Here is a 26,663-nt window from a genome sequence, read left to right as displayed (position 1 = left end):
TTGGTTGCAAAGCAAAGCAGTCATTAAGTGAATTTGACCTGATTTTATTATCTTTTTTCTGGCAGTCGTTAAGTGAATCACCATGGGCATTGAGCAAACCACATGGTCATTAAGCAAATCACATGGTTCCCCATTGATTTTGCTTGCCAGAAGCCAGCCAGGAAGGTTGAAAATGGCGATCACATGACCACAGGACACTGCAATGGTCATAAATGTGAACCAGTTGCCGAGTGTTCAAACTGTGATTACGTGATGGCGGGGACACTGTGACAGTCTTAAGTGTAAGGACTGGTCATAAGTCTGTGTTTTCAGCACTGTCGTAAGTCTGAACCATCCCTAAACAAATGGTTGTTAAGCGAGGACTACCTGTATTTTTAACATGAGCTCTTGAGTCAGGTAAAATAATTTTTTCCATATGGTCATGCTGGGTGTGAATCATGGGACTGGTAGTCCAACTGATCAGAAGAGCCTCGATAGAGAAAAGACCATGCTGTAGTTTTGCAAAGTGTGAAGTCTTACAAAGGGTTCAGCCAACTTTTCATTCTTGTGTTTTCGAATGGCTTCAGCAATGCCCAGGTTATAAGCTGCCACTTTCTGGTTCTGCTCCCGAGCTGCCACAATTCGCATCTGTAGTTTGGAGAAAGAATTAAATGCGTTTCAGCTGAAAAGGATGGAAAAGGAGATATGAACTGGGCCACATTAGAGAGACCACGATTCAGTATCAATAATGGGTGTCCCATCCCCCACCAATCCTGTGGTGAATGGTGCATGTCACTCTTGGAAACTTCTTCCATATACATGACTTCCTTCCATCCACTCACCACAGGCTGTGCCTCAGTGTCCCCAACAGTAAAAGACACTCTCCTACACTGTTGCCCCAACGATTCCCCAAAGAACTAGATTCAGAGGCCTCCAATCTTCCTTCTCTGCCTAGCCCTCCTTAACACAGCTTGAGAAAAGAGCTGGCCGTTTCCTTTGGATGTGGCACTCTGAAAATCTGTAGTTTTCAGGATTAGCCTCAGAGAGTCGCAAGCTGAGACATTCAGCAGGACTACAGGAATACCCAAAGATATCACTCCCAACACTTCCACTATGCCAGGACCATTACGAAAAAATACTTAGGGAATTCTCCTCTGGCATCACTTCCCTCTTCAAGCAGGAGAAAGGAGAGGCCCTGGAGACTTCCCTCCCCACTTGAAAACACGGAGCCGACAATGGCAGGTGGGAACGTTGAAATTGTACAAGGAACATGCATTTCTATCAGGTTGCTTGACTTCAGACAACTCATTCATTCATATGGGAGAGTCCTATGATTATGAAGGGAAGAACAGGAGCATATGAAACAGCAGTGAATAAAACGAGCATTGCCCCTCCGGTTCCTAAAGTCCCGCTTTCCTAGAAAGGAAAAAAAATCAAGTTTTCAGTCTCAATACCAGCTGCTTCTGAATGGCATCTTGATCTTTGATGGCTTGATACTGGGCCAGGATGCATTCTTCCTCTTTCTCCTTCCTCCTTTTATCTTCACCCAAGTAGGCAGGAATATTTCTCTGAGCACGCTGCATGCATAGATAGCACATCTCCTGGAGGTACACAAAGCAAAGAACGCCACTGAACTGCAGAATCCGTCTTCACTGATCTCCAGGGAAGATATAATCTCACTTTTACATGAGACGCTTCTAAAGCAAGGCTCCTGAAGGAAACTCATGACTGACATTTTAAACTAGGACAAGAAAATCCATTTCTGATGGGGAGAAAATTGTTAGACTGATCTTTGCAGCCCATAAAGTTGTTATACTGATCATTGCTGCCCAAATATATAAAAAGATATATATTTACCACATGAAATAAGGTTCATTATCTGGGTATAGTTACAAATGAGCCAGTTTGGTCTAGTGGTTAAGGCAACGGGCTAGAAACCAGGAGCCTGTGAGTTCTAGTCCCCTTAAGCACGAAAGCTGGCTGGGTGACCTTGGCCAAGTCACTCTCTCCCAGCTCACCTCACAGGGTTGTTGTTGTGGGGAAAATAGGGGGAGGAAGGAGTATCAGGTATGTTTGCCGCCTTGAGTTATTTATGAAAATAATAAAGGCAGGATAGAAAATAAATAATATTATATTATATTATATTATATTATATTATATTATATTATATTATATTATATTATATTATATTATTATATTATATTATATATACTGCTGTGATTGCTTCAAACTTTCACCAGTCTCTGCATGTTGACACCTATGCCCTTAACTAGAACTCCCATAATCCTCAAGCAGCTAACCTAGCTGAGAGGGAATTATGGACGTTTTGCTCCAGCATATCTGGAGGACAAGAATTTGGTGAAGACTATAAGCTACAAACAAAAATACTTTCCCTTCTTCCCATCTCAGGCTTTCTTAATGTTTCTAAATAAATAAAGACGACCTTGACTGTGTCTTGCTCAGCACCGGCTCTTCCATTATAGTGAGTGAACTGGCCCAACTCTTGCAGAACGTTTACAGGTCACATGGGCCAGCTAATTGTTGTTAAGTAGTAAATTGTCACTGCATTAACTACCAAAGCACAAAGGAAGGGGATATTGGTGAGGAAAAGAGACATCTGGCCCCAAACTGTCCCGGGCCGCTTTTTAGCAGTAAAACTCTATCAGCTGTTTCGGCATTAGTGGACAAAAGGTGTGACTTTGCTCTTGTTTGCAATCTGCCTCTTTATTTCCACCCTCAAGTCATAAACTATACATTACAAAGCAGAAATTGTAAACCTCATTAAACAGTTCTACAAGCATGCAAAATATAATAATTTATATAGAATGAAATGCCATCAGAGTCAAAGGGGGAGAGGGAGAGATTACATATTTTGGACTCAGATGTCCTCGGTGGTATTTGATCCTCACATCCACATCATCGCCATCATTTTATTATTATTTAAATAATCACATTTTTCTTCATTTATAATGAAAAAAATATGGTGTATGTATCACATGGTCTACACAGAGAGAATAATATATCTACATGTGCTTCAACCTGATTGTTTCCTCATTTCTTATTCATACAAGTATAATATTAGAAATGATCTTGGAGGACATCCGGTCTAACTCCTCTATATAAGATCTGCAACGCACAATCCAGCTACACATCCTTAGCAGTAGCAATCTACTCTGCATAAATGAGAAAGGAGAATCTAAGGAAGAGAATTTACTACCCCATGGAAGCAAGTTTTACTGTTATGAAGTACCCCACTCTTTAGACAAAATCTACCTCTGCGTTCTAGTCCTGCTTTTCCAAGAAATAGTAATTACATTTGCTTCATCGTTTGCATGCCAGATCTTGGGATAGTTGAAGAAAGATTCCTTATTTCTCTTTAATTCTCTTATAGGATTTGGTGCCCTAATGTCATGTTCACCGTTCCAATGTTGCCGGTACATCGTAACGTTTCGCATGTCATTTGGCTGATGCGTGTTTCGTTTGGGAGGGGAGGAGGATTCCGTCTCGTGGGATTGTTATATGTTGGTAACTGGATTGGAATGTGTTTGGGTTATCTCGTGTGTTCAAGGTTCCTTTCCCAGGACATCAGCAGAAACGGTTACCAGCACCTTGGGGGGGTTGTTTGAAACAGCCAGGCAAGGGGAGGGATTACGTTTGTGCCGAGGGTTTTTAGTTTGTATTTGTCGCGCTTTTGCTCATTCTCAGCTTTCTCTGTATTTGCATACTATTCTTTAATAAATCAGATATCATTAAGTTCCTGCTTGTGAGTCTGAGTCTATTAGGGTAGGCAATCCTTACATAAAGCTGAGAATCCCAAAAATTTACCGTTAGCCCCTTTCCAGATTTATCTTGTGAGGGAGAAGTGCTAGCGATGAGCGAACCAAAACCCCAAATCGCGGAAAGCGAGGAATCGAGCGAGGGGGAACCCGACTCCACGGTGATAAGAACAGAGAGGGTCCCTACTCGGGAGCTCTCAGAGATTCGGGAGATTTCGAGCTCCAGCCTGGGAGAAGAGGAGGTTGGAGGTAAAAGAGCCCCTGAACTGACCAGCGAGTCGCCAGGCGAGCTGATCACCTGGGATGAAACACAGGGACCCCTACCAGGGACGTCCAAAACGTCTTGGAAGCAGCGATACCCGATGTCCCCAATCGTGGTGAGGCAGGAGGGAAAGGAGGATTCCCAAACCCCTGACCGTATAAGACTGGTGGAGGCCAAATTGGAGTCAATAGAATTCATGCTCCAGAAAATATCAATGGACTGGGGTCCCCGGGAGCGGAGGAGAGGGGAGTCTAGTAATAGGTATTCATCCCCTTCTTTGCCCCCCCCTTCTTCGGAGGAAAGGAGTAGGACCCGGCACAGAGAGGAGGCAAGGGAGCCTAGGGTGCGAATTTCAAAGTCCCCTCCTCAAGAGTGGAAATCCCTGGGAGCTAAAGGAAAGTCCGACTGCACAGATGTGGTGAAGGGACTGCCCAGAGTGGGGGTTAAGGACTTTACAGTTAAATTTGATGGAGATCCAACTAAGTTGTCGTTCTTCCTTACTAATGCTAGGAGTTATATGGATGAATGGGGACCGTATTTTCATTCAGAAAGAGCCAAGATTAATGCCATTGCCACTAAGCTGAAGGGGCGGGCTGCCGATTGGTTTGTGCAGTTATGTCAATTGGATGCTCCTGAGCTGGAGGAGTTCAACGAATTCCTGTGGGCATTAAAGCTACACTTTGAACACCCGTTAGCTAAAGAAAGGGCAAAACGGGCACTGAGGGAGCTTAGCCAGGGGCCAAGATCTGTAGCGGACTATGCTCTGGAATTTAAGGCTCTGGCTGGGAAGGTTGAGGATTGGTCCCAATCTACCTTAATAGAGCTATTTAAGGACAGTCTGAACACGGAGGTCCTGAGGTGGTCGCTGGGTAGGGATGACCCAGATACCCTGTATGAATGGATACAGTTGGCAGGGAAGGCTGAACATGCCCATGAGACCTTCGCTCACAGGAAGGTGATGAGACATTCCGGGCTCAGCAAGGGTTCCCGCCTTGCTGCACCTACTGGAAAGTCCGGTCAACGTGCCTGGGAGGAGGAGAGGGAGCGCCGTTATGTGAAAGGGCAGTGCCTCCGATGTGGAAAGGAGGGTCACTGAGCGGCGGTGTGCCCGAAGGGCAAGACCGATGATCGTTCGGGGAAGCCAACGGGGAAATCACCCTCCCTGCCCAGGAAAATGAAGGCAGCCAAGGCAGAAACTGAAGTGGAAGAGGTTCCTTACTTCGGGTGCGAGGGGGAGCCTGATCTACACCAGCCGGCGGGAAATGCCAGCCACCTGCTCTAAAGAGCGCCTGTGGGCAGGTGGTGGAGGACGGGCGCAAAGATGTTTCGGTGAGTGCCAACTGTCCCACGTTGAACGTGAAAGTGAAGTTAGGCTCCCACACAAGGACCGTTGAAGTTTGGGCATTGATCGATTCAGGGTGTTCGCGTTGCTTGATGCACCCTGATGTGGTGGCTGCTCTGGAGTTACCCAGCTTTCCACTGCAGCGTCCCATGATTTTCACCCAGCTGGATGGTTCTACTGCAGGAGGGAAACCGGTCACCCATTTCACAGGAATGGTGGCGTTGCAAATGGGCAGCCATCGTGAGGGGCTGCAGTTTGTAGTGGCGCCTGTGGGTCATCCCCTAGTCATTCTGGGGATTCCTTGGTTGGTCCAACAAAACCCCTATATAAATTGGGTGCACAGGACTTTGACTTTTGGGGATGGTTTCTATCAAGCCCCTGGGGAGGAAGACGCTCCGGAGGCTGCAGTGGGGAGGGTGGCGGCAGCAACCCCGCATTTCGCTGTCACACCACTGGAGGGCTTGCCGGAGCAATACCAAGGCTTTGCGGATGTGTTTGGTGAGAAAGAAGCGGACCAACTCCCACCCCATCGAAAAACTGACTGTGCGATAGAGTTGGTCCCTGATGCTCAACTGCCCAAACTGAAAATTTATGCCATGACTCAGAAGGAGCTGGCGGCGTTGAGGGAGTTTGTGGACAAGAACTTGGCCAGAGGTTTTATTGAACCAGCGAATTTGCCAGTAGGCGCCGTCTTGTTTCGGGGAAAGAAGGATGGGACATTGAGACTTTGTACAGATTACCACGGATTGAATGTGGTCTCAATATTAAATAAATATCCTCTTCCGTTAATAAAAGACATGTTAGCACATCTGGCTAAGGGGAGAATCTTCTCTAAGCTGGATTTGCAGGAAGCCTATTTTCGCATCCGCATACGGGAGGGGGATGAATGGAAGACTGCTTTCAATTGTCCACTGGGTTCTTTTCAGTATAAAGTTTTGCCTTTTGGGTTGGCGGGGGCACCAGGGGTGTTCATGCAATTGATCAATGAAGTGTTATATGAACATTTGTTCAAGGGTGTACTGGTCTATTTGGATGATGTTTTGATTTATACTGAAACTGAAGAGGAACATGAGCGCTTGGTAAAACAGGTGCTTAGCAAACTGAGAAAGGCTGAGCTCTATGCCAAGCTTTCTAAGTGTGAATTTCATAAGACTCAGCTTGACTACCTGGGGTACAGGATCTCTGACAAGGGCATTGAGATGGATCCTGCGAAGATTCAAGCCATTTTGGGGTGGGAGCACCCATGTACCCGTAGGCAGCTCCAAAGTTTCCTTGGATTTTCCAACTATTACCACCAATTCATCCAGGGGGTTGCAGAAATTGTGTTGCCTCTCACTGACTTGTAACGTACCAAGGGGTTGGGGGACACGCACAAGGTAAAGAACCCGGGGGCATTGCTAAATTGGACAACTGACTGCCAGGTGGCTTTCGACAAACTCAAAAGCCTGTTCACTGCTGAACCCATTCTGCAATACCCTGATCCCACTAAACCCTTTGTGGTTCAAGTGGATGCTTCCGATTTTTCAATTGGAGCGCTCTTGCTGCAAGCGGATGCTGGCAACCACTTGAAGCCGTGTGCGTATCTGTCCCGGAAATTTTCCAAGACAGAAAGGCGGTGGCATGTTTGGGAAAAGGAAGCTTTTGCTGTCAAGGCTGCTTTGGAGGCATGGCACCACCTTTTAGAGGGGGCTAAATGTCCTTTTGAGGTTTGGACTGACCATAACAATTTGGAAGTGCTCAGCGCACCCCGGAAGGGCAGGCAATCCTTACACCTAACCTCTCACCATATTGGTCACACTCGTATGAAAAAGTTCCAGTTCAGTTATATCCTTGTGCTTAGAAGTTGTTCAGTCAAGGTTACTAATTTTCATGATTTGCATGCTGTGTTTATATTAATGGAACCTAGGTTTCATTGCATTGTTCATGTCCAGCTTGCAATTAACTAAGTTTTCCAGATCCTTTTCACATGGACGGTTGCCAAGCCATGTCTCCTCTATTCTCTACTTGCACAAATGCATATGTATCTAAGTGTATGTAAGTGTACATATGTTTGTGTGTATACACACACATATGCACAAACATAACATCTTGAGTTTCTGCATGAACAGCAGGATAGAAATTGTTATAGGATAAGCTAATGGCAAGATGTGAAAAGCTGGAAGTGTTGTATTTGTTGAAAGTGTGTGCCTACCTAAGCACATGATGTTAGAGACAGACTACCAGGCTGTGAAGGGATAGAGAATCCTTCAAGCCATCATTCCAACAAGTTTCTTGTACTCCCTGGGTTCATAGTATGGTTATGGAACAGGCACAACCAGGAACATCCTAATGATGCTCCCAAAGGTAAATGACCTCTGCAGATTGATGAAGAGTGATCTATCAGTTACAACCCAAGCTACAATACTGAGGTAATTCAACATTGCCTATAAAAAGAGAGCTGAAGAAAGGAGAAGTTTGAAGCCCCATCTTCCATTCCACTGAAGATTGTTTCAGAGAGCTGTCCTGAACTTCCCTCCCCCCTCCCCCCTTTTGTCACCTGGCCAATGACAAGATGGGTTTTTTGGTCTGTATGGTTTGTGTGATTGGGATAGTAAATGTCAGATGCTTACATTGCTAAAATAAAGCTTTTAAGTGTCCTGGTGGTGTTGGGTGGTATTCCTTGACTTTGCTCTAGTGCTGCATAAATTGACTCCTAATTTTATTTTATTTTTTACACCTTGCATAGCTTGTATACCTAACTGAAGGAAATATTAGTCACAACAGGCTACCTGTAGAGGGCAGAGGGAACGGCCTTGAAGGAGGAAGAGCCACCACCACAGCAACAGTCAGATAAGCGGGGCTTGAGCCCAAGCCAAGAAAATCATGTGAGGGAGAGGGAAGCATATTCAGGCTTGCAAGATTCTGTTACTATAGCTGTTGTAATAACAGTAGTCTTGACCTATATGGCATTGGTTTCTTACTCTGGTCAGCCTTGTTGGGCTGACACTACCACCTGCTTCCAGAGAAAGAAAGAAAATTAACTGATAGATCCTGGTCTCTAAACAATGGCTTCCAGTATGATAGCGACAGTCTCACAACATACGGTAGTAACTATGTAAGTCAAAGGAATCCTGATTGCTATGCGTAAACCTCCCCCATGAAAGCATCAGTTCATTCGATCTGTGTTTCCATATCAGTACTGCCTGGGTGACAAGTGGTTCCACCTATGCCAGGACTCAATAGCAAAGCAATTGTCTGGAGCATAAAGTCATCTCTCGTTGGCTAGAAAATTGTAGGGAGTGGTGAGCCAAAGAACCAAGCATGGGCCAGGGACCACCAGCCATCCAGTCCTTCCTCATAGCAAACATCGTTTCCAGAGTTGTTGTTATAAACCACACAAAGCTATAGCTAAAATGTGAAAGGAACTACGGCTTATACCTGTCCTGCCCTACCATGATCATCACAAATTGGGGATGAAGTCTGGGATCTGGGGGCAGGAGTTTGGGTAGAGTTCACTTCCTGTTCTGTCTTCAAGGCGTCGGGAATGGGCGTTGCTTGCCTGCAGAACACAATATTCAGTTAGTGAGAATTTATGGCTTTGAAAAGAATCATAGGGTACTCTCAAAAGCAGGACATATATCAACAACTGCCAGTCTCCATTTTGAACACAAACATTAGCACAAGATTGTGTCCTTGGAAAGAATAGGGATAGTTGCACGTCAAGACATCTTCACCACAAATACTGCAGCTCTAATGATGCTGAACACACTGGATGTATGTGCATATCAGCCTTCCAAAGAGAAAATACATCCACACCACATTTAACTATGAGTGTTATTTGGGCAAGACTCTTATGCGTGTTGGGAGAAGACATTTTATTCAGTTCAATAGTTCGCAATAGTCCATGGTTAATCATTTCAGCAACAGGACCTAGTGTTTTCTTGGTTGGGTCAGGAGGTCAAATGAACTCTGCTGTGTTGATGTGTTTTCTTCTTCTGTGAGTGGGGTTCTTGTTTATCCTTGGGTGCCAGGAAATAGATGTCATATGTTTTTTTGTGTTTTGTACATACCCAGAGTCACTTTTGTGAGATGGGCAGTCATGTAAACCATATACTGTATACATCTGCATATACTGTAAGCTGAGAATTTTAGGTACCAAAATACACCCCCCAAAATAGGGTTTGGCTTATCCACGGATGGCTTGTCTGCAAGTATAGAGGTAGTCCTTGCTTAGCGACCACAATTCAGACTGGCAACCCTGTCGCTAAGTAGTAAATCATGGGACTACAACAAGCTTATGACCTCACTTCCATTTCAGTCATTAAGCAAAGTGCTGCGGTCATTAAGCAAAATATCATGTGACCGCAGCTTATAATTTTACTTCTGCCTTCTCTATTAAACTCTGCTTGTCTCAAGACAGTTACAAAGAACACAAATGGCAACCACGTGACCCCGGGATGCTGCGATGGTTGTAAATGCAAAGATTGGTCATAAAACATTTTTTTTTACACCGTCATAATTTTGAATGGTCGCTAAAAGAAGCAGTCAGTAAGTGAGGACTACCTGTATACAGTAAGTTTTTCCCTCAGCTTTTTAAAAGTACCTGTATATACTCATGTATAAGCCCATCTGTGGATAAGCAGACCATCAAATTTTTAACCAAAATACCATGAAAACCTGCAGATAAGGTAATTGTGAAAATTAAAAGGTGAAAATTTTGAGGGTCGGCTTATCTACAGGTGGCGCGGCACATTTTTCACAGCATTTTGGTTAAGAATTCGAGGGTCAGCTTATCTGCAGATAGGCTTATCCATGAGTTTATATGGTAAACAAACAAACAAACAAATAAACAAATAAATAAATGCTGGAACTCTCACTGTCCTGCCTTTGGCATGTGATACTACTGAGAATTAAGGGAAGTATCAAAGCCCTAGAGGTCATCCATGAAAGCAATCTGAAGTTCATAAGAGGGATACCTGAAGCTAATTTGATCTGAAATACTTTGTGATCTTAAGACATCAACACAGGCATCTGTTAGAAGCTACAGTAACATCCTTGTTTTGCAGAGGAGGCCAATGGTGTACCCTAATATGCATCCATTGCATCCATGACCGATGCACATTACATCATTTGCACAGAGACATCATGATGCATGTGGCATCATTTGCCCCCACTCCCGCAGACACCCATGATTGGAAGGCCAAATACATGTAGCAGGAAACTACCAGAGTACATATCTCAAACGGTACAATTGAAGTCAGGTTTACTGGGAGGACATTTGTGAAGCTCTGATGTAGGCCCTCTGGACTGTATTCAAACATTGGTCTTGATTTTGTCTTTCAAAGCAGAAAAGCTGACCTATATTATTCACAAGGCATCCAGCAGTTCCTTTCAAGTTACTTAAAACCATAGGCCATTATGTCAGTTGCAACCTACAGGATAGGCTTTATTCTTTGCATTCAGCTTCAGATTGCCTTTCTTGACATTTTCACAATATTTATGTTGCATATTGCTCACTAGCCTATATATTTATTTACTGTATATTGCAGCACAGCATGACTTTAGAGACTGAAGCTTGCAAATAAGGAAGGTTGGCAGGACAGCGTTTTGTCATCTGCAAGTTATCCTCAGGAAAATTAAGCTAAGCATAGATGCTCTCGGAAGGCAATTGAACCCAGATGCTCACTCACCCCTTCCATATTCAGACAACCCCCTGATCTCATTTGCCAACAGCACCTGGCTGACCTTGTCTGGGCTCCAAAACTAAGCAGGAGAAGGCCTGGTTTGCATTGAGATGGGAGACTACCAGGACTGAAGATTAGGAAAAACAATGCAGGGGAAAAAATGCTCTGGCAAACTATTTCGGCAATTTTACTGAGAAGATTGCCCAGGCTTGTCTGCAAAGACAGCTCATAGGACATCTACCTTCATCTCTTACAAATCCCTGAATGCTCCCGGAAGGTGAAAGGATTAAATCCTTCAGTACAAGGTCTAGAGAAGGATCTGGTTGATAACATCTGGCCATGCCAGTGTGGTTGGTTTGCTTTTGGTTTAGTAACATGCGTGAACCCTGTTTGCTTTGATTTATAAATCATGGTTATGATTTAGGATTATATGTAAACCTCAGCCACTTTGTCATTTTTGTAAACCAGGGTTAAAATAAATCCTGGGGTAGAATCATGTGTATCCAGCCAAGAATTTGGACCAGTTCTGAACTACAGAGAGACAAAGCGACTAAATGTGGAGGGCCATATAATGCTGCTGCCAATGTGCTCCACCTGTTGATTTGTGCATGAAATAAAGACCACAGAGACTTTAGAGTTCGCCACTGATCTCTCACTCTATAGAACACTAGTCCTTATCATGCTACCCCAGTAATTTCTCAGCACTCAACACCAATCTCTAAATCGCAGAAGGCAGGCAATTTGCATCCAGGGATCCCATTTTTATAACACACCTTTTGCATTAGCTGTTGTCCCAAGAGCAAGGCTTAATCTCTGGCAAATCCCACTGCTGTTATTTGGCCCTTTACCATCAAATTTAGCAGCACAACCTTGGGGGACTCCAGAGGCCTGTAAAAATGGGGGTGGGGAGGGAGCCAAAGTTATTTATTTGCAAAAGAGGTGGCTCCAGATGATTTGAGAACTCTTCCCATGGACAAAGAATGGGGGCGGATTTGGGGTTATTTCCTCCCGTTGCACTCATCCTTTTACAGAGGTGTGCTTCCAGCTAAACACAAAGATGCACTTACATATTTAATCGCGTGCAAGTCAGCTTTTCAGAGATACTTTCCAACAGTCGAAAGATCAACAGTTGGCATGCCGCATCGCTCAGACAATCCTCTAAAATATTTAAAAGCCAACCAGGGCGTTAGACTTTGACGTAACAATGGCTTGTGATCTGGAGGAAGGGTAGAATCCAACTGGATCCAGAGCTTCATGAATTAATTAACTAATTAATTATTCAAATTTTGCTACCGCCCAACTCCCCCAAAAGAGGGACTCTATTAATAAGGCTTTGTGCTCAGCTCTCCCAATCGCTCTTGAAAAAGCATCTGAGAATGGAGAAGATGAACACTAATCACAGGGCTCCTCCTCACACTTCCCTAACCACAGCACAGACACGTTCTTTTTTATGCCACAGATTCAATATCCTTCCTTTGTCTCATCCCCAGCTCACAGATGCGACAGCTTTAGCTCTAGTGTTTTCCCAACGCAATCTTTGCTATGAATACAGTCTGGCATGCTTCAGTGATGATACGATGCTGCATGGCCAGGGCTGAAATGTGTTTGCCCTTTTCTGCACCTGCCCAGTTTCAAAGAACGGCTCTTAAGTATGTTATCCAGAATTGGACACAGTTTTTGAGTTACAGCCTGCCCAATGCAGGCTAGAGCAGACCTATTACTTCCTCGGATTCGTATTGATTTGATTGCTTTAACCCCCATTTGCTTGTTTTTCAGCCACATCATTTTCTGGAATCAAACTCCACTTGTGATCAGCCACAGGTTCAAAATGTCTTCAAGCACACTAGTAATACGCCATCCCTAATCTGTGCTTCTGATTCTTTTTCCTACTAAGCAAATAACTTTGTGTTGAGCTGTGTTAAATTTTATTATGATCTTTTCAGCCCACTTCTCGGACCTGTCGAGATCAACTTCATATTGCCTCTCGCACACAAAGGAAGACTGGGAAGCTCTTCCCCACATCTGAATATGTCCTACCTAAGATAGTGATAAAGAAGGGCATTTTATAACAGATAATCAGGAAAGTGACAAGTGCTTAGCCCTTCTTCATTGGCCAGTCCTAAGCTGCAAATATAACCAAGATAGTTGTGAATGTTGTTGTTGGGATAATTATTATTTCTCCGTACATCTGCCAAGGCTTCAACCCCAGAAGTGAAATCAGATGGAAAAATATATAATTGGGGAGGACAACTTTGGAGGGGAGAATTAATGGGTCTGAGAGAGACTGGGTAATACCTTGGTGTTTGGTTTGGATGAAAATTCTGGTTTGCAAAAAGTACTGTTTGCTTGATTTGACTCCAACAGCGCAAGGTGAACTGGAAAGCGACAAAGGAAATTGAATTGTGCAAGGAGAGGATGGAATACATGAGTCTGAGCCCTGTCCATCTGATCAACCAGGATCTGACTTTGATGGCTGAACCAATCTGAGCTGCTTTAAACTGTTTTTGTTATTATTTATTATTTCCTTTCTTTTATATATCTCTTCCTGTCTGTTAGCCATTTCAAATAAAATGCAATAAAGTCAAAATAATAAATCATAATAATAAAAAAAACAAGGCCCTGCTACGTCAGGCAAAAAAAAAAGTGAACAAAAGGATTTTTGCCCTGAAGATTTCACATGCATGAAAAATTTCAAATGCATGTGCAGGGACAGTTAGAGAAGAACATAGAGGGTGGTCAGAAAGGTGACAGAAAGTCACCTTTCTGGTAAACAGTCCTTTGTAATTGGTTATCTCTTACATAGCAATTGGTGTGCAGATGGGCAAGGTCCCCAGTACCCATGTGACCTCTGAAATCTGACCAGCAGACCAGAAACAATGAGAAGCAACAGCATCCCTCAGTGCAAGGTCATATCATATGGCCAGAGCATAATGGCCTTGAGAAGTCTCACCGATGCCCTCAGAGTCAAGAACTCACCTCATGGGAGGGGGTGGCTTGGGCTTGAGGTTCTTCTCCAGCTCCTTGGTCAAACTGATCCCAGTCACTTTGGCTGGAAAAATCGCTTGGCGGGAGAGAAAGCGTTTTGACAACAGATTTTCTGCAAATAAAAGCAGAGGTTGTCTGAGAACTCTATGCCCCAACTGCAAGCTGTCAGTGAAAGAGCTCTCAAGCTAACCCTAGATCATATAGCTTCTCAACCTATTCAGAGGAACTTCTACCAAGTTCCAAGAAGTAAAGATGGCTGATTTGTCTAAATGCCAAGCTTCCAGGAATTCCCTAGCATTTTTGGATTTGGCTTGGTCTAGGATGCTCACAGTTTCCCAGTTGTCCATGTGCTGAGAGATTAAGGAGTTTTTAACCCAGTGGTTTGTTTTCACACTAACCAAGTGCTCCATTACCAAAGTTACCAAAAGTAACAACTCAACCTCCCACAAGAGGAGCTGTGTAAGAACATTATTCAGACGAGCACAAATGCACTGCAGCAACCCGGAAAACCAGAAAAAGGAAACAGACAGCATATGCAACATCTTCCAACAATATGGATACCCACTCAACTTTATCAGAAAGTGCCTGACCACTCAACCCATTACAGCACAACCAACACAAGCTATGAAAAGTATAACACTGCCATACATCTTAGAAACCACCAACAGACTATTACAACCACACAACATCACCATAGCACACAAACCAACCAAAGTCCTCCAAAACATCTTAAGTAAACCAAAAGACCCAGTAGCCCAAGAAGAAAAAACAGGAGTTATCTACAATATACAGCGTAAGGACTGTAGCAGCCACTATGTAGGACAGGCAGGCAGAAGATTAGCAAAGCACATCCACAAACACCAACTAGCAGTCAGAAGACATGATGAAAACTCCTTAATCTCACAATACATGGACAGACTGAACCACAGCTTCAGCTGAGAAAATGTGAGCATCCTAGACCAAATCAGCCATCAATAGATACATAGAAATAAACCATATTTACACACTATTCAAAAGAGGCAACAAAAAGCTAAGCAGGAAACAAAAAAGACTAGAACACATCCCCTCCAGCAGCCAACAGCCAGGTAAGCAGGAATTAACACCAGACAAACAATACTCTAAACAAGGAACTACCAAGGAGAAAACCACACCCCACCAAAACTGGCAGGCCAAGCCACTGTAGATAAACAGGGAGCAAACCCCACCCTCCCTTGCACTGATGATGTTACCTAGTCAGGTAATGAAATGTCTGCAAGCAAACAGCCAAGCTCAGAGAGCACCAAGGACTCTACAATTCAACCCTGAGCTACAGATACTCTCTTTTACTGCCACCTGAAGTTTCCTGTTGTTTCTTTAAGAAACCACTAAAACAAAACAGAAAACACATAATAGTTCGGATTAATTCATTCATCAATGTCTGATGATGTTCCCTAGTTGGGTAATGAAACATCTACAAACAAACAGCCAAGCCCAGAGAGCACCAAGGACTCCACAGTCCAACCCTGAGCTACAGATATTCTCTTCCATTGACACCTCATTCTCTTAAGTAGAATAGCTTGTTTGGTAACTGAAATATCACAAATACTTTATTTTTTCTTAAACTTTCCAATAAAAAGATGAGCACACCAGAACTGAGATGGGGATATCACTTATTTCTCCCACCACCCCACCACCATGATTTAGATTTTCAGGGATACTACAAGAATTTATTTGGATTCCTCTACGCCCATTTCCAAGCAGATCTCAGAAAAACAGTGGCTACATAGGCATATCCTTACCACCCATGAAATAAATAACAACAACTGAGCTCACAAGAATGTATATTTTCATCCAACCTTTTTTACAGCTCTCTTTGTCCACCTGCTCCTGCTCTTTGCTGGACTTTTCACCTTCTTCAGCAATGGTTTCCATTTCTTTGGCCTCAATCCTACTAGAAAAAAAAAAAGAATCAAAGTATAAGGATTCGGGGGGCTACTCTGCACTTTAGGAGTCTCAAAATGTCAGCCCTTCAAGGTAGACCGGGCAAGGAAACCAAAGTCATGCATGCTAATACTACTTACATTATAAGGTTATAGTAATAGAATATGCGAGTCTGAATGTGCGTCCCCCCTCCCTGTCTTTAACTTCGTGAGAACTAGGGAGGGTCTTGCCTGAGATGCTTACTGGGGTTACAGATCTGACCTGGACTCAAATGTCTTTTATCTGGTTGTTGTCTTGGCTGCAGCTCTTCCTCCTTTTCCTCAAGGTCATCCCTATTTCCCATTACACAAAATGTTCTTTTAAACTTGGCGGGCCTTATGTGCAAAACTAAAACCACAGCAAGCCAATCACCAAAACATATAAATTCCACATTTTGGTCATACAAGGCACAATTCCTTTAAGGTGAGCACATGCACTTTATCTTCTAGACCAGCCACAGGGTGCTTAGGCATCCCTCATATTAGCCCAAATCCCAACAGGGTGCATCAGAGGCCACCAAGTCCCACGGCTGGACCCACCAGCCCAGCTGCTGTTTTCCCCTTTACAATCTGTTTCCTGCCAAGGAGCAGCTAATGGAAAGACTGCTGCTATTTCTGACCAGCCTCCAAATAATTGAACCTTACTTGCCAATCTTATTCTGCAGATAAACTTGTAGGTTACAGAACTTGTGGACCGAGTAGAGAAACACACCCACCTTGGAAATACTGCAGTGTTAGAAGGGCAGAATGGTGGACTGATTGTGTCTCTGGATGACAATACAGAGTCCACAGTTCCTGGCCTCTGTTGAAGTAAAGGAGAGACTCAACATGGCGTCCAGAAAACGATAAAACCTACTGTCAGCTTTACGAGGTAGACCAGACAGAAAACATGACCAGGTGAGCTAATTCTACTTTATTGTAAAGCTACTGTACATTAGCAGAATCTTGCAAGTCTGAAAGTACAAATCTCCCAATATCTCCTTTACAGCCCCAGAAACTAGGAAGGGTCTCTTCTGAGCGTCTTACCCTGCCCATATTCCTGCTGTAGGCTCAGCTGCCTTTTATCTGACGGTTCCCTTGGCTGTGTCTCTCTGCCCTGTCTCCCAAGGTCATTCCCACATACCATTATACCTGAAAATATACTGAAATTCTTTTCTGAAAACACTGTGTTGGATAACCACAACTCTCTTCCCACTAGTAATAGATTTCTTGTTCCAGGGGAATTTAGACAAGCTGTGCTAAAAGGTTTGAAGGGAGGAAAGGCAAATAAGGAAGGATAGAACTGGGATTTATAAAAGGATGGATGTTCTGGAGGAAGTTGATAGAAAAAGTGTTCTCCCTCTTTCATAGTGTGCACCACACTCAGAGTCATCTCATAAAACAGATTAACCATAGACCCAGAACTGACACATGGAAAATTTATTTAATAGTACTGCATGGTGGCCATTATCTTAGGTGGCTTTAAATAAGGATGATACGCTTTTGGACAGCCAAAACTTTGCTGCCCTTATCTTTCTTCCAACAATTACTGAAATCTTTCTGGTTATAGAGAAATTTCAGAGATGGCCTTTCCCTTTCCTAGTGTTCTCTAGATAGGCTGAGAGGACAACATCCAGAAATGGCAACAAGCATGGACTTCTGGAAGCCACCAAAGAGGAGAAGACCAAATCTTTTAAATCTATCACTGTTGCTAGCAAATTCTCATTGTTTCCAATTCAATTGCTTCTGTGGTTTTAATGGACGACCAGCAATAAGGTGGATGGATTCAGTTACAATGGTGATGAGTGCACTGTTGGGAGACTTGAAAGAACAGGTTAGAGATAGATCATCATGGAATACAGTATAACTCAGCCATACACACCAACATTTATATATAGTCAGTTGTGTTAGAGTTTTATTGTCATACTGGAGAGGGTCTGTCTATGTGGTTGTTAAGAGCTGACATTGATTTGATGGCATTCAATCAATCAATCAATCAATCAATCACACAGACAGTCAAGCAGAGTTATACCTGACACTGAACCAGAAGTTCAACAAAGGGTACACAGTATTATTCCCACAATAACTACCCTGCGAAGTAGGTTGGTGTGAAGACTGAAGCTAGTAAGGCTGGAGATAAAAAGTGACACCAGACAAGAATTTTATGAAAACACTGCACAAGGGCCTTCAACATCCAAGGCTGAGAAACGGGAGAAGTCATGAAGGCTGCACAGGTGGAGGAGCCTTGAAGGCTGCAGAGATGGTGATGAATGAGGTGGCATGCTACACACACACAGTGTACATATTTTGGTGGATATAAGCCATTCAGGACATTTGGTAATTGAATAGCATAGACACTCTGTAATAATGTACGTAAGTTTTAGATTAGACCAGCGTTTCTCAACCTTGGCAGCTTGAAGATGTGTGGACTTCAACTCCCAGAATTCCCCGGCCAGCCACGTTGAAGTCCACACATCTTCAAGTTGCCAAGGTTGAGAAACACTGGATTAGACAGACAGACACAAGAGGTGGGTGAGTGGGTGGGTGGGAAATGAGAGAGGATGGATGGATAGATGGATGGATGGACGACAGAGATATATAATCTTCCTCCCTCTAGGATTCATTCAGAACAGGAGTGCATTTATGTACAGACCCAGAAACACCATTCCCACTTTCACTCTCTTATAACATGTTATTCATAAACATAACAAACATGCTATGCTAATTTAATTATATTAATTATATTAATTTTATATTTGTATATTTTTATTTTATATTAATTTAATTAATTATGCATAATTGGTACAAAAATGCAAATACGGGCATCTCAGACTGATGGCTCTCTTGATTTGGCTTGAGCCCATCACTTGGTCAGTTTGGTTCCACTGTCATACTGAATTTACTGTATCATTAGCAGGTTTTTCTTAAGAGGCAACAAAAACGCAATTGAGTCCTAGAACATAATGAATACCTAACAAACTTACGTTTGAAAGGGCTTTTAAGAGCGTCCCGCTTCCATCCATGGTCTGAAGAAAATCTTTGTAAAACTTCATTTTCACCTTGTTGTCTCGGATAATCAGGACGCCGATCCCTTTGAAGGTGAACTCGACCATTTGTTTTGTGGCAATGGACCGCGAGAAAGACAGGAGGGTCTCTCGGACACATCCTTCCACCGTCTCCCTGTTGAAGGGGCCGTCCAGGGATAACACAATGAAATTCAGCTGGACAATTGGGATATCACCTAGGAAGGCGTGGAAGGGAAGAATGCTCTATAGGCAAGCTGATATCGTACAAGTAAGATGTTAGCAGAATAACATTAAGGGCTAATTCTCACATTTTCCCCAGGTACTCTAGTCTAGCCAGCTTCCAGATATAGAACTGTGGCACAATCTTGCTTTTGACTCAGGCAGGAAGGTATCTTGGGGCCTCCTTCCCCCCCTTGATACTTATGATGCCAGCAACTCCACACTTGGCCTTGGAGGAGGATCCAGGAGTAACAGGTAGCTCTGGGACCAAACCCATGAGCAGCCCAGAGCCTCTGCTCAGGGTAGCATATGGATCTGTCAATCAATAACTGTAATGGTATGTGGGAATGGCCTCGGCAGACAGGAGGAAGAGCTGCAGCCCAGGCAACAGATAAATGAAATCTTGAGTCCAATGGAAGGATGGGCATGGGGAAAGGGACCCTCCTAGTTTTCCGGAGAGTAAAAGTAAGGGATGGAAGAGGTGTTTTTAGACTTGCAAGAATTCTGTTAGTGTAACCTTACAATAAAGGTACTGTTAGTATTCATGGTTGGTGCTTCTTGTCTGGACTACCTCAAAGGGCTGACAGTAATGAAATGTGAATGAATTATGTTTCATTAAAATTAAATGGGACGCGGTGGCGCTGCGGGTTAAACCGCTGAGCTGTCGATCGGAAGGTCAGCGGTTCGAAACCACGCGGCGGGGTGAGCTCCCGTTGTTAATCCCAGCTCCTGCTCACCTAGCAGTTCGAAAACATGCAAATGTGAGTAGATCAATAGGTACCGCTTCGGCGGGAAGGTAACGGCGTTCCGTGTCGTCATGCTGGCCACATGACCCGGAAGTGTCCTATGGACAACGCTGGCTCCAAGGCTTAGAAACGGAGATGAGCACCGCCCCCTAGAGTCGGACTCGACTGGACTTTACGTCAAGGGAAACCTTTACCTTTACCTAAAATTAAATACTGTACAGCTAATGCAAGTATTCTGCTTTTATGTGGGGCATGATTTTCTTCTTCAGTCGCAAACCCTTGCACAATCTCTGCCTCTCATTAAGAGCATCAGGAGGTGCCTCTTTTGCATGCAATTAACTTGTCAAGGGGGAGCTTCCTCTGTCAACATCCCTGGTTGGGTTCCTCATGTTTATTAGGGTTACTTCCTCTTACAAGAAAAATGTAAGAATCTGCCTTTTTAACCTGGATTTCAACAGTATTTGATAGTTCTAAATAGTTTTAATATGAATTTAAAGATAGCCAGTTTGGTGTAGTGGTTAAGGTGGAGAGCTAGAAACCAGAAAACCATGAGTTCTAGTCCTGCCTTAGGCACGACCTTGGGCCAGTCACTTTTTCTCAGCCCTACAAAGAAGGCAATGGCAAACCACTTCCAAAAAACCTTGCCAAGAAAAGTGCAGGGACTTGTACAAACAGTCTCCAAGAACTGGACACGATTGAACAGATAAAATATACAGTGTGTGTGTGTGTGTGTGTGTGTGTGTATGAATTTTAGAATTACTGTTATCTGACATTTTGTTTTAATATGTAAATGATTTCAGTGTTATTATAAACCAAACTAAGCCATTTACAAAAACTTAGGGATAAGGGTAGTAAATGACATGAAAGAATCATAGTGCAATTTGGGTTGCAAATTTTGAGCTACTCAAAGCTTTTGGGAACCATATGCTTCACTGGGATTTCAGCTTGGCACCTCCTGACCTGGCCTGGCATGACAAGTCTACTTTTCCCTTTGGGTTAAATAAATAAATAAACAAACAAACCAACAATCCTTTTAAAATTATTTACGTGGCTCAGCGGATAAATGGATTGTGTTCAGACTTGAACACAAGGGCAAACCCTGAAACTCAATTTCTCACCGGGAATGTGTATTTTGTTCAGTTTTAGTCTGTGGATCTGTGCAAGTTTCTCAGATAGAAGGAACACAGGCCGTTGGATGAATCTGTTATTGCCAGCTTGCAGTTTCTGTCTAAGGAAGGAGAACGTCCCAAGACCAGGGATTTGGACACCCTGAAAAAGAAGGAATTTTAAGTAAGAGCCGGAATAGCGAAATGCTGAAGGGCCCCAACCTTCAAGGTGAAAGATCGAATTTCAGGTCTTACATTAGGCACAAACCTAACTCAACAAACCAGTGTTCTCCCCTACACACCAGCAAACTAAAGGTATTAACACTCATCTACTTTATCTGGATATTGAGAAAATGTAGACAAAATATAACAGGAGGGAGGGAGGGAGAGAACTGGAAGTAATAGGAGGAGGAATAGGTGCATTAGGTATGTTCGCCGCCTTGGGTTATTTATAAAAATAATAAAGGTGGGACAGAAATTAAATAAATAAAAATAAAAATAAATAAAAAATAAAAAATTGGAGGGCTTGCTCTTAAGGCATGCTGAATCACACTTGGAACAAAAGAATTTTAATAGCACAGGCTGAGTCACTGATGAACCTGGCTAGAACTGAAATATTTTTAAGAAAAACTCCTTGGTTGCTTTGAATGAGAGACATCTGATAGATGGGACTTCATAAGCCTTTGGTACAATCTAACATGCTCTTTCTCTCTTTTTATACTGTCTTCTTAGTGAGAGAAGATCTTGAGGTTTGTGCGGAGAAGACCCTACAGTTTTTGAAGAGAGAGATAGGCAGAAAGGAGGAAGGAGGGGGGCAAATTGAGTAATAATTATTGTAAACCACCCAGAGCCCCCCATGAGGTGGAGATGGGTGGTGAATAAATTTATAAATAAATAAATAACTGAGATAAATGCTAAATCTCTCTTCGAGGATCGGTTAGAACGTGGTGAACAAATGCCTGGTCTGAAGATACACGAGGCTTGCTCTTGTCTCCAGTAACTCCTCTTTCTCAAGGAAGCCAAACACAGCTAGCTAGCTCTGACCATGGAATTCCTCACCACCTAAACTTATCAGCAAAAGAGTTACCTTCCAATACATTTTAAAAAGGAGATGTCATGCACACAATCTGGTGCCTTTTAACAGAACAGACATAGATCTGAAGTTAAGAATTCAAGTAGGAGAATTTACAAGAAGTCCTACCTTATTCATAGATAGCTGTTTTTCAACAAACTCAGAAACCGTGTCCCAAATATAAATGATATCTGAAATGTAAAGCACACATATTTATCACTGAACACACTTTTTACACAACTCTAACAAGAGGAGGAACCTCAATCCTAAGCAGAAGCTCACTGATTTAATTCTCTGCTTAATTTAATCCAAACTCTGTCAAGACAATCAGAAAGAATTGTAGCCAAGGCAAAATATTTTACCTAACATGTTAAGGATCACAGCAGGCTCTTACAACAACATGAAGAATTAAGGCAAAAATAGAGAAAATGGATTCTCTATTTATAGTCTAAGTGGTATATAATAGAAAACTAATATAAAGTATTTAGGGGGTAGCTTTCATTACATTAAATTGGGGAAATCAAAGGTTTTAGGTAAAGCAAAATGAAATATTCGTACACGTGCATAAAGCAGGCAAGGTCCATTCTAACAGATTTTTTTTTTTTAACTGTCTGTGATCCTAGCAAGGCCTATGTACACTGTTCTACTATTGACCTTGCTTGTGCCTGAGAATTGACTTATTTGTTCAGACAATTTGTGTCTCCTACATTCACGGGAAGGAATGGCTAAAATGGGTGCAGAACCTTTGGAATAGTAAAGGCAGCTTCCTAAGGTAAAGGTAAAGGTAAAGGTTTCCCTTGACGTAAAGTCCAGTCGAATCCGACTCTAGGGGGCGGTGCTCATCTCCGTTTCAAAGCCTTGGAGCCGGCGTTGTCATAGACACTTCCGGGTCATGTGGCCGGCATGACGACACGGAACGCCGTTACCTGCCCGCCGAAGCGGTACCTATTGATCTACTCACATTTGCATGTTTTCGAACTGCTAGGTGAGCAGGAGCTGGGACGAGCAACGGGAGCTCACCCCGCCGCGCGGTTTCGAACCGCCGACCTTCTGATCGGCAGCTCAGTGGTTTAACCCGCAGTGCCACCGCGTCCAAGGAGACATGTATAAAGAACATTAAAAATTTTAAGAGGAAACCATTTTGTCTCCCTCCACATCCCTAGGCAGCCAATTGTTTCATATTTGACTGATTCATATTGAGTCTACCCTGCTATCAGCTTTGAATTGCATCCAACCTTTTGCAGTGAAATGGGTTCATTTATCGCTGGATGGATTAGATTAATACCCACCACAATCAACCAGACTCTTGGTGGTTTATCAGTATGCATAGTAACAATTCAACAGAACATTCATGGCCAAAACCACATTAAGTAATTGTAAAATTAAGCAAAAATACATCAATCAAGCAATCTCTCACTGGAGTCTTCTCAATCACCCCAGACTCTGTGGAACAATTTAGTCTGTCTCGTAGCATCTTTGTTCAACGTTTAGCAACGAAATGGGTTGATTCATTGCTAGATGGATTTGATTTGTATCCATGGCAATCGACCAGACTCTTGGTGATTTATAACTATACATAATGGCAACTCAATAGGACATTCATGGCAAAAACAGCATTAAACAAAAATGCAGCAATCAACCAGTCTCTCACTGGTGTCTTCTCGATCACCATCAACTCTGTTGAACGATTTAGTCTTTTTGGCTCCAGATGGCCAGTAATGTGGGAACAATCTCAATTACAAAGGCAACTGTTCCTCACTGCAGGGACAGACCCTGAAAAAGTCACTCCCCCTCCCATCACAGTATTGGTATGTTTTGTTCTAGTGATTAAGGCTCCAGGCTAGAAACCAGGAGACCGTGAGTTCTAGTCCTGCCTTAGGCATGAAAGCCAGCTGGGTGACTTTGGGCCGGTCACTCTCTCTCAGCCCAAGGGCCAATCAGGCGTGGTAGGAGAGTTCTAGTCCCGCCTCAGGCATGAAAGGAGGCTGGGTGACTTTGGGCCGGTCACTCTCTCTCAGCCCAAGAGCCAATCAGGCGTGGTAGGAGAGTTCTAGTCCCGCCTTAGGCATGAAAGCCAGCTGGGTAACTTTGGGCCGGTCACTCTCTCTCAGCCCAAGAGCCAATCAGGTGTGGTAGGAGAGTTCTAGTCCCGCCTTAGGCATGAAAGCCAGCTGGGTGACTTTGGGCCAGTCGCTCTCTCTCAGCCCAACTCACCTCACAGGGTTGTTGTTGTGGGGAAAATAGGAGGAAGAAGGACGATTAGGTATGTTCACCGACTTGAGTTATTCATTAAAAAAAAAAATAATAAAGGCAGGATTAAAAAAAAATTCTCCTGTGATCCTCTGATCAGGTGGATCATTTCTGGTTGGAGAAGGTGATCTTGAAGGTGCATGTAGCACAAGAATAGGCAAAGTTAATCCTTCAGGGCATCCCTGTACCCAGAGATACTTCCCTTGGTGTCCATCAAGTTCAGTGACTTACTTTAATATGGGGGGTGGGGGAGAGATTTGCACTAAAAAACTAAAGGAGAAAGACATGCTGCACAGTAAAGTGGCAATTTTCTGTAGCATCTTTATTTTCTAGAATGCTTGTAGGCTCCTTACACTGTTTAAACCCTGATAGAGGGTTTAAACATCTATCTACCCATGTCTGATGGATCCCAAATAGGATGAAACCAGTCAGGTGGTGCCTCCTGATGGTCAATATAACTGAATATACTACACAAGATATATCCTGTGTAAAATAGAGAAATTCCCCTCCACTCCAAAAGGAGGGGGCAATTCATGTACAGCCCTATAAATGGGGACATGACATAATGTAACATCTGACTCTCCCTATGCTGACCACTTAAGGAAAGGTGGACTGTATATACCATTCTGATAGATTATTCATTTTCCAAAATAAGAAATAATGGATGGTGAAAATGCAATGCTTTAATGGAAGGGCACCATTGCAGCCATTTTGTGAGAGTGCCCACAGCATGCTTTCAAAATTCCAGCTTGCCTATTGGCCCCAAGAATTGCCTGCTTTGGTTCTGGGGCTTCAAAAAGGCTTGGACGCAAGAAGGTAGGCTTCAGGTAGCGATCATGAGAAATAATTTCTCCAGGGCAGCAGTTAAACAGTGGAATCAGTTAGCGAGCAGCTGTGGATGCAGTTCATTTAGCAAGAGGCTAAAGCAGAACATTTACAGAATTTCTTCCGAGGCTATGATTTCTATAATTGAAATCCCCTTTTTTTCTATTTCTTTTTTCCTGTCTGCGTCTGTTATCTTGCTTCAATGTTTTTAACAATTTTTAGTGATTTGTAAACCACCCAGAGTGGCTGGAACTTGGGCAGCATATACATTTAAGAACATCATGGTTGGTCACACAGTCAGCCAGATGTTTAGACCGGATTTGGCATTTTTGTCCACCTATCGAGTCCTTCCCAAGGACCTGGGATAGGCAGATGCTGTTGTTTAATCATCATCATCATCATCAATCCCAAAACTCCTTCAAATCAAACTCAACTCCTGATACGAGTATGATGCATAGCTCTCTACAGCCCAGCAGACACATTACTTTTGTTTCTGTTTTGCCCTGAAATCCAGAATGGCTTTTGTCTGCCCACTGTCTAGTGTATAGCCCTGAAATCTCCCAGTTGTCTCCCACCCAATATTATACAGGATTGACCCTGCTTAGCTTTTTGGATCAGCCACAATAGCTTGCTGCTGCCATCTAGTGGGGAAACAAAGGCAAACTCTCCAGAGGTACCTTTCAGCAACTTGAATAAATTTCATCAAAGGTATGAAGTGATAATGCCAGTAACCTATGTGCTAAGAGTTCTAATTTATGAACACTACTGCACAAGAGTCTTTTTTCTATGCATGCTTGTTTAAAAGAGGATGGGGCTTCGAATGCAGCCATCTTGGCTTCTTTGATGCCCCTGCTCTTTACAACACCACAGGCAGACTAACTGTCCACCTAGAACAGGGTGTCTCAACCAGAGTTTCATGGCACCGTAGGGTTCCATGACAGGTCACTAGGGGTTCCCTGGGAGATCACAATTTATTTAAAAAAATTATTTCAAATTCAGGCAACTTCACATTAAAAGGTAAGTTTCATTCTTTATTTTTAGTTTAAGAGCACTGTTAGTGTATGTATACAGGCCTACCCATGAAACGAATATAGTAATTTGATAACTTCTGGCCTATATTTGAGCCTGAATGTGCAGGGATTCCCCAGGGCCTGAAAAATATTTCAGGGGTTCCTCCAGGATCTAAAAGTTGAGAAAGGCTGGCCTAGAAATTGATACTAAGGGAAAATGTTAAAACTCAACCCAGACCCTTTTTTTAAAAACTTCTGGTAGGCGTTTATTTTTCTTTAGTCAGTTTGTTTTACTAAGGACAGCAGATCGAGTGTGGGATCTCTAAGACGTGGGGTGGTTTGGCCCCAAGGCAAGCTTCTCTTTAGCAGCAATCCTAAAACCTCTAATAGAAACTGAGGGTCTCTTTTTTCCTTGGGCCAACCGATTCCACAAGGCCAGAAACAGCCAGATTGCATTTACTCCCC

General features: G+C 43.2%; 1 protein-coding gene across 1 annotated transcript in view; it reads right to left on the bottom strand.

The window, feature by feature from the left end:
* CCDC81 (coiled-coil domain containing 81) overlaps positions 1 to 26,663 on the bottom strand; it is a 36,000-nt gene that overhangs the window by 8,310 nt on the left and 1,027 nt on the right. Inside the window, exons 2-10 of the mRNA XM_063305897.1 lie at positions 22,243 to 22,304; positions 21,054 to 21,204; positions 18,929 to 19,185; positions 16,682 to 16,767; positions 15,843 to 15,934; positions 13,999 to 14,119; positions 8,777 to 8,897; positions 1,434 to 1,580; positions 520 to 627 (exon numbers count right to left, since the gene is read on the bottom strand). Of these exons, the coding sequence (XP_063161967.1) occupies positions 520 to 627; positions 1,434 to 1,580; positions 8,777 to 8,897; positions 13,999 to 14,119; positions 15,843 to 15,934; positions 16,682 to 16,767; positions 18,929 to 19,185; positions 21,054 to 21,204; positions 22,243 to 22,304 (1,145 nt within the window). The remainder of the gene's footprint in view (positions 1 to 519; positions 628 to 1,433; positions 1,581 to 8,776; positions 8,898 to 13,998; positions 14,120 to 15,842; positions 15,935 to 16,681; positions 16,768 to 18,928; positions 19,186 to 21,053; positions 21,205 to 22,242; positions 22,305 to 26,663) is intronic.

This window comes from Candoia aspera, chromosome 5 (genome assembly GCF_035149785.1).
Source record: "Candoia aspera isolate rCanAsp1 chromosome 5, rCanAsp1.hap2, whole genome shotgun sequence".
NCBI classification, from domain to species: Eukaryota; Metazoa; Chordata; class Lepidosauria; order Squamata; family Boidae; genus Candoia; species Candoia aspera.
This window is presented reverse-complemented; position numbering and strand designations above follow the sequence as displayed.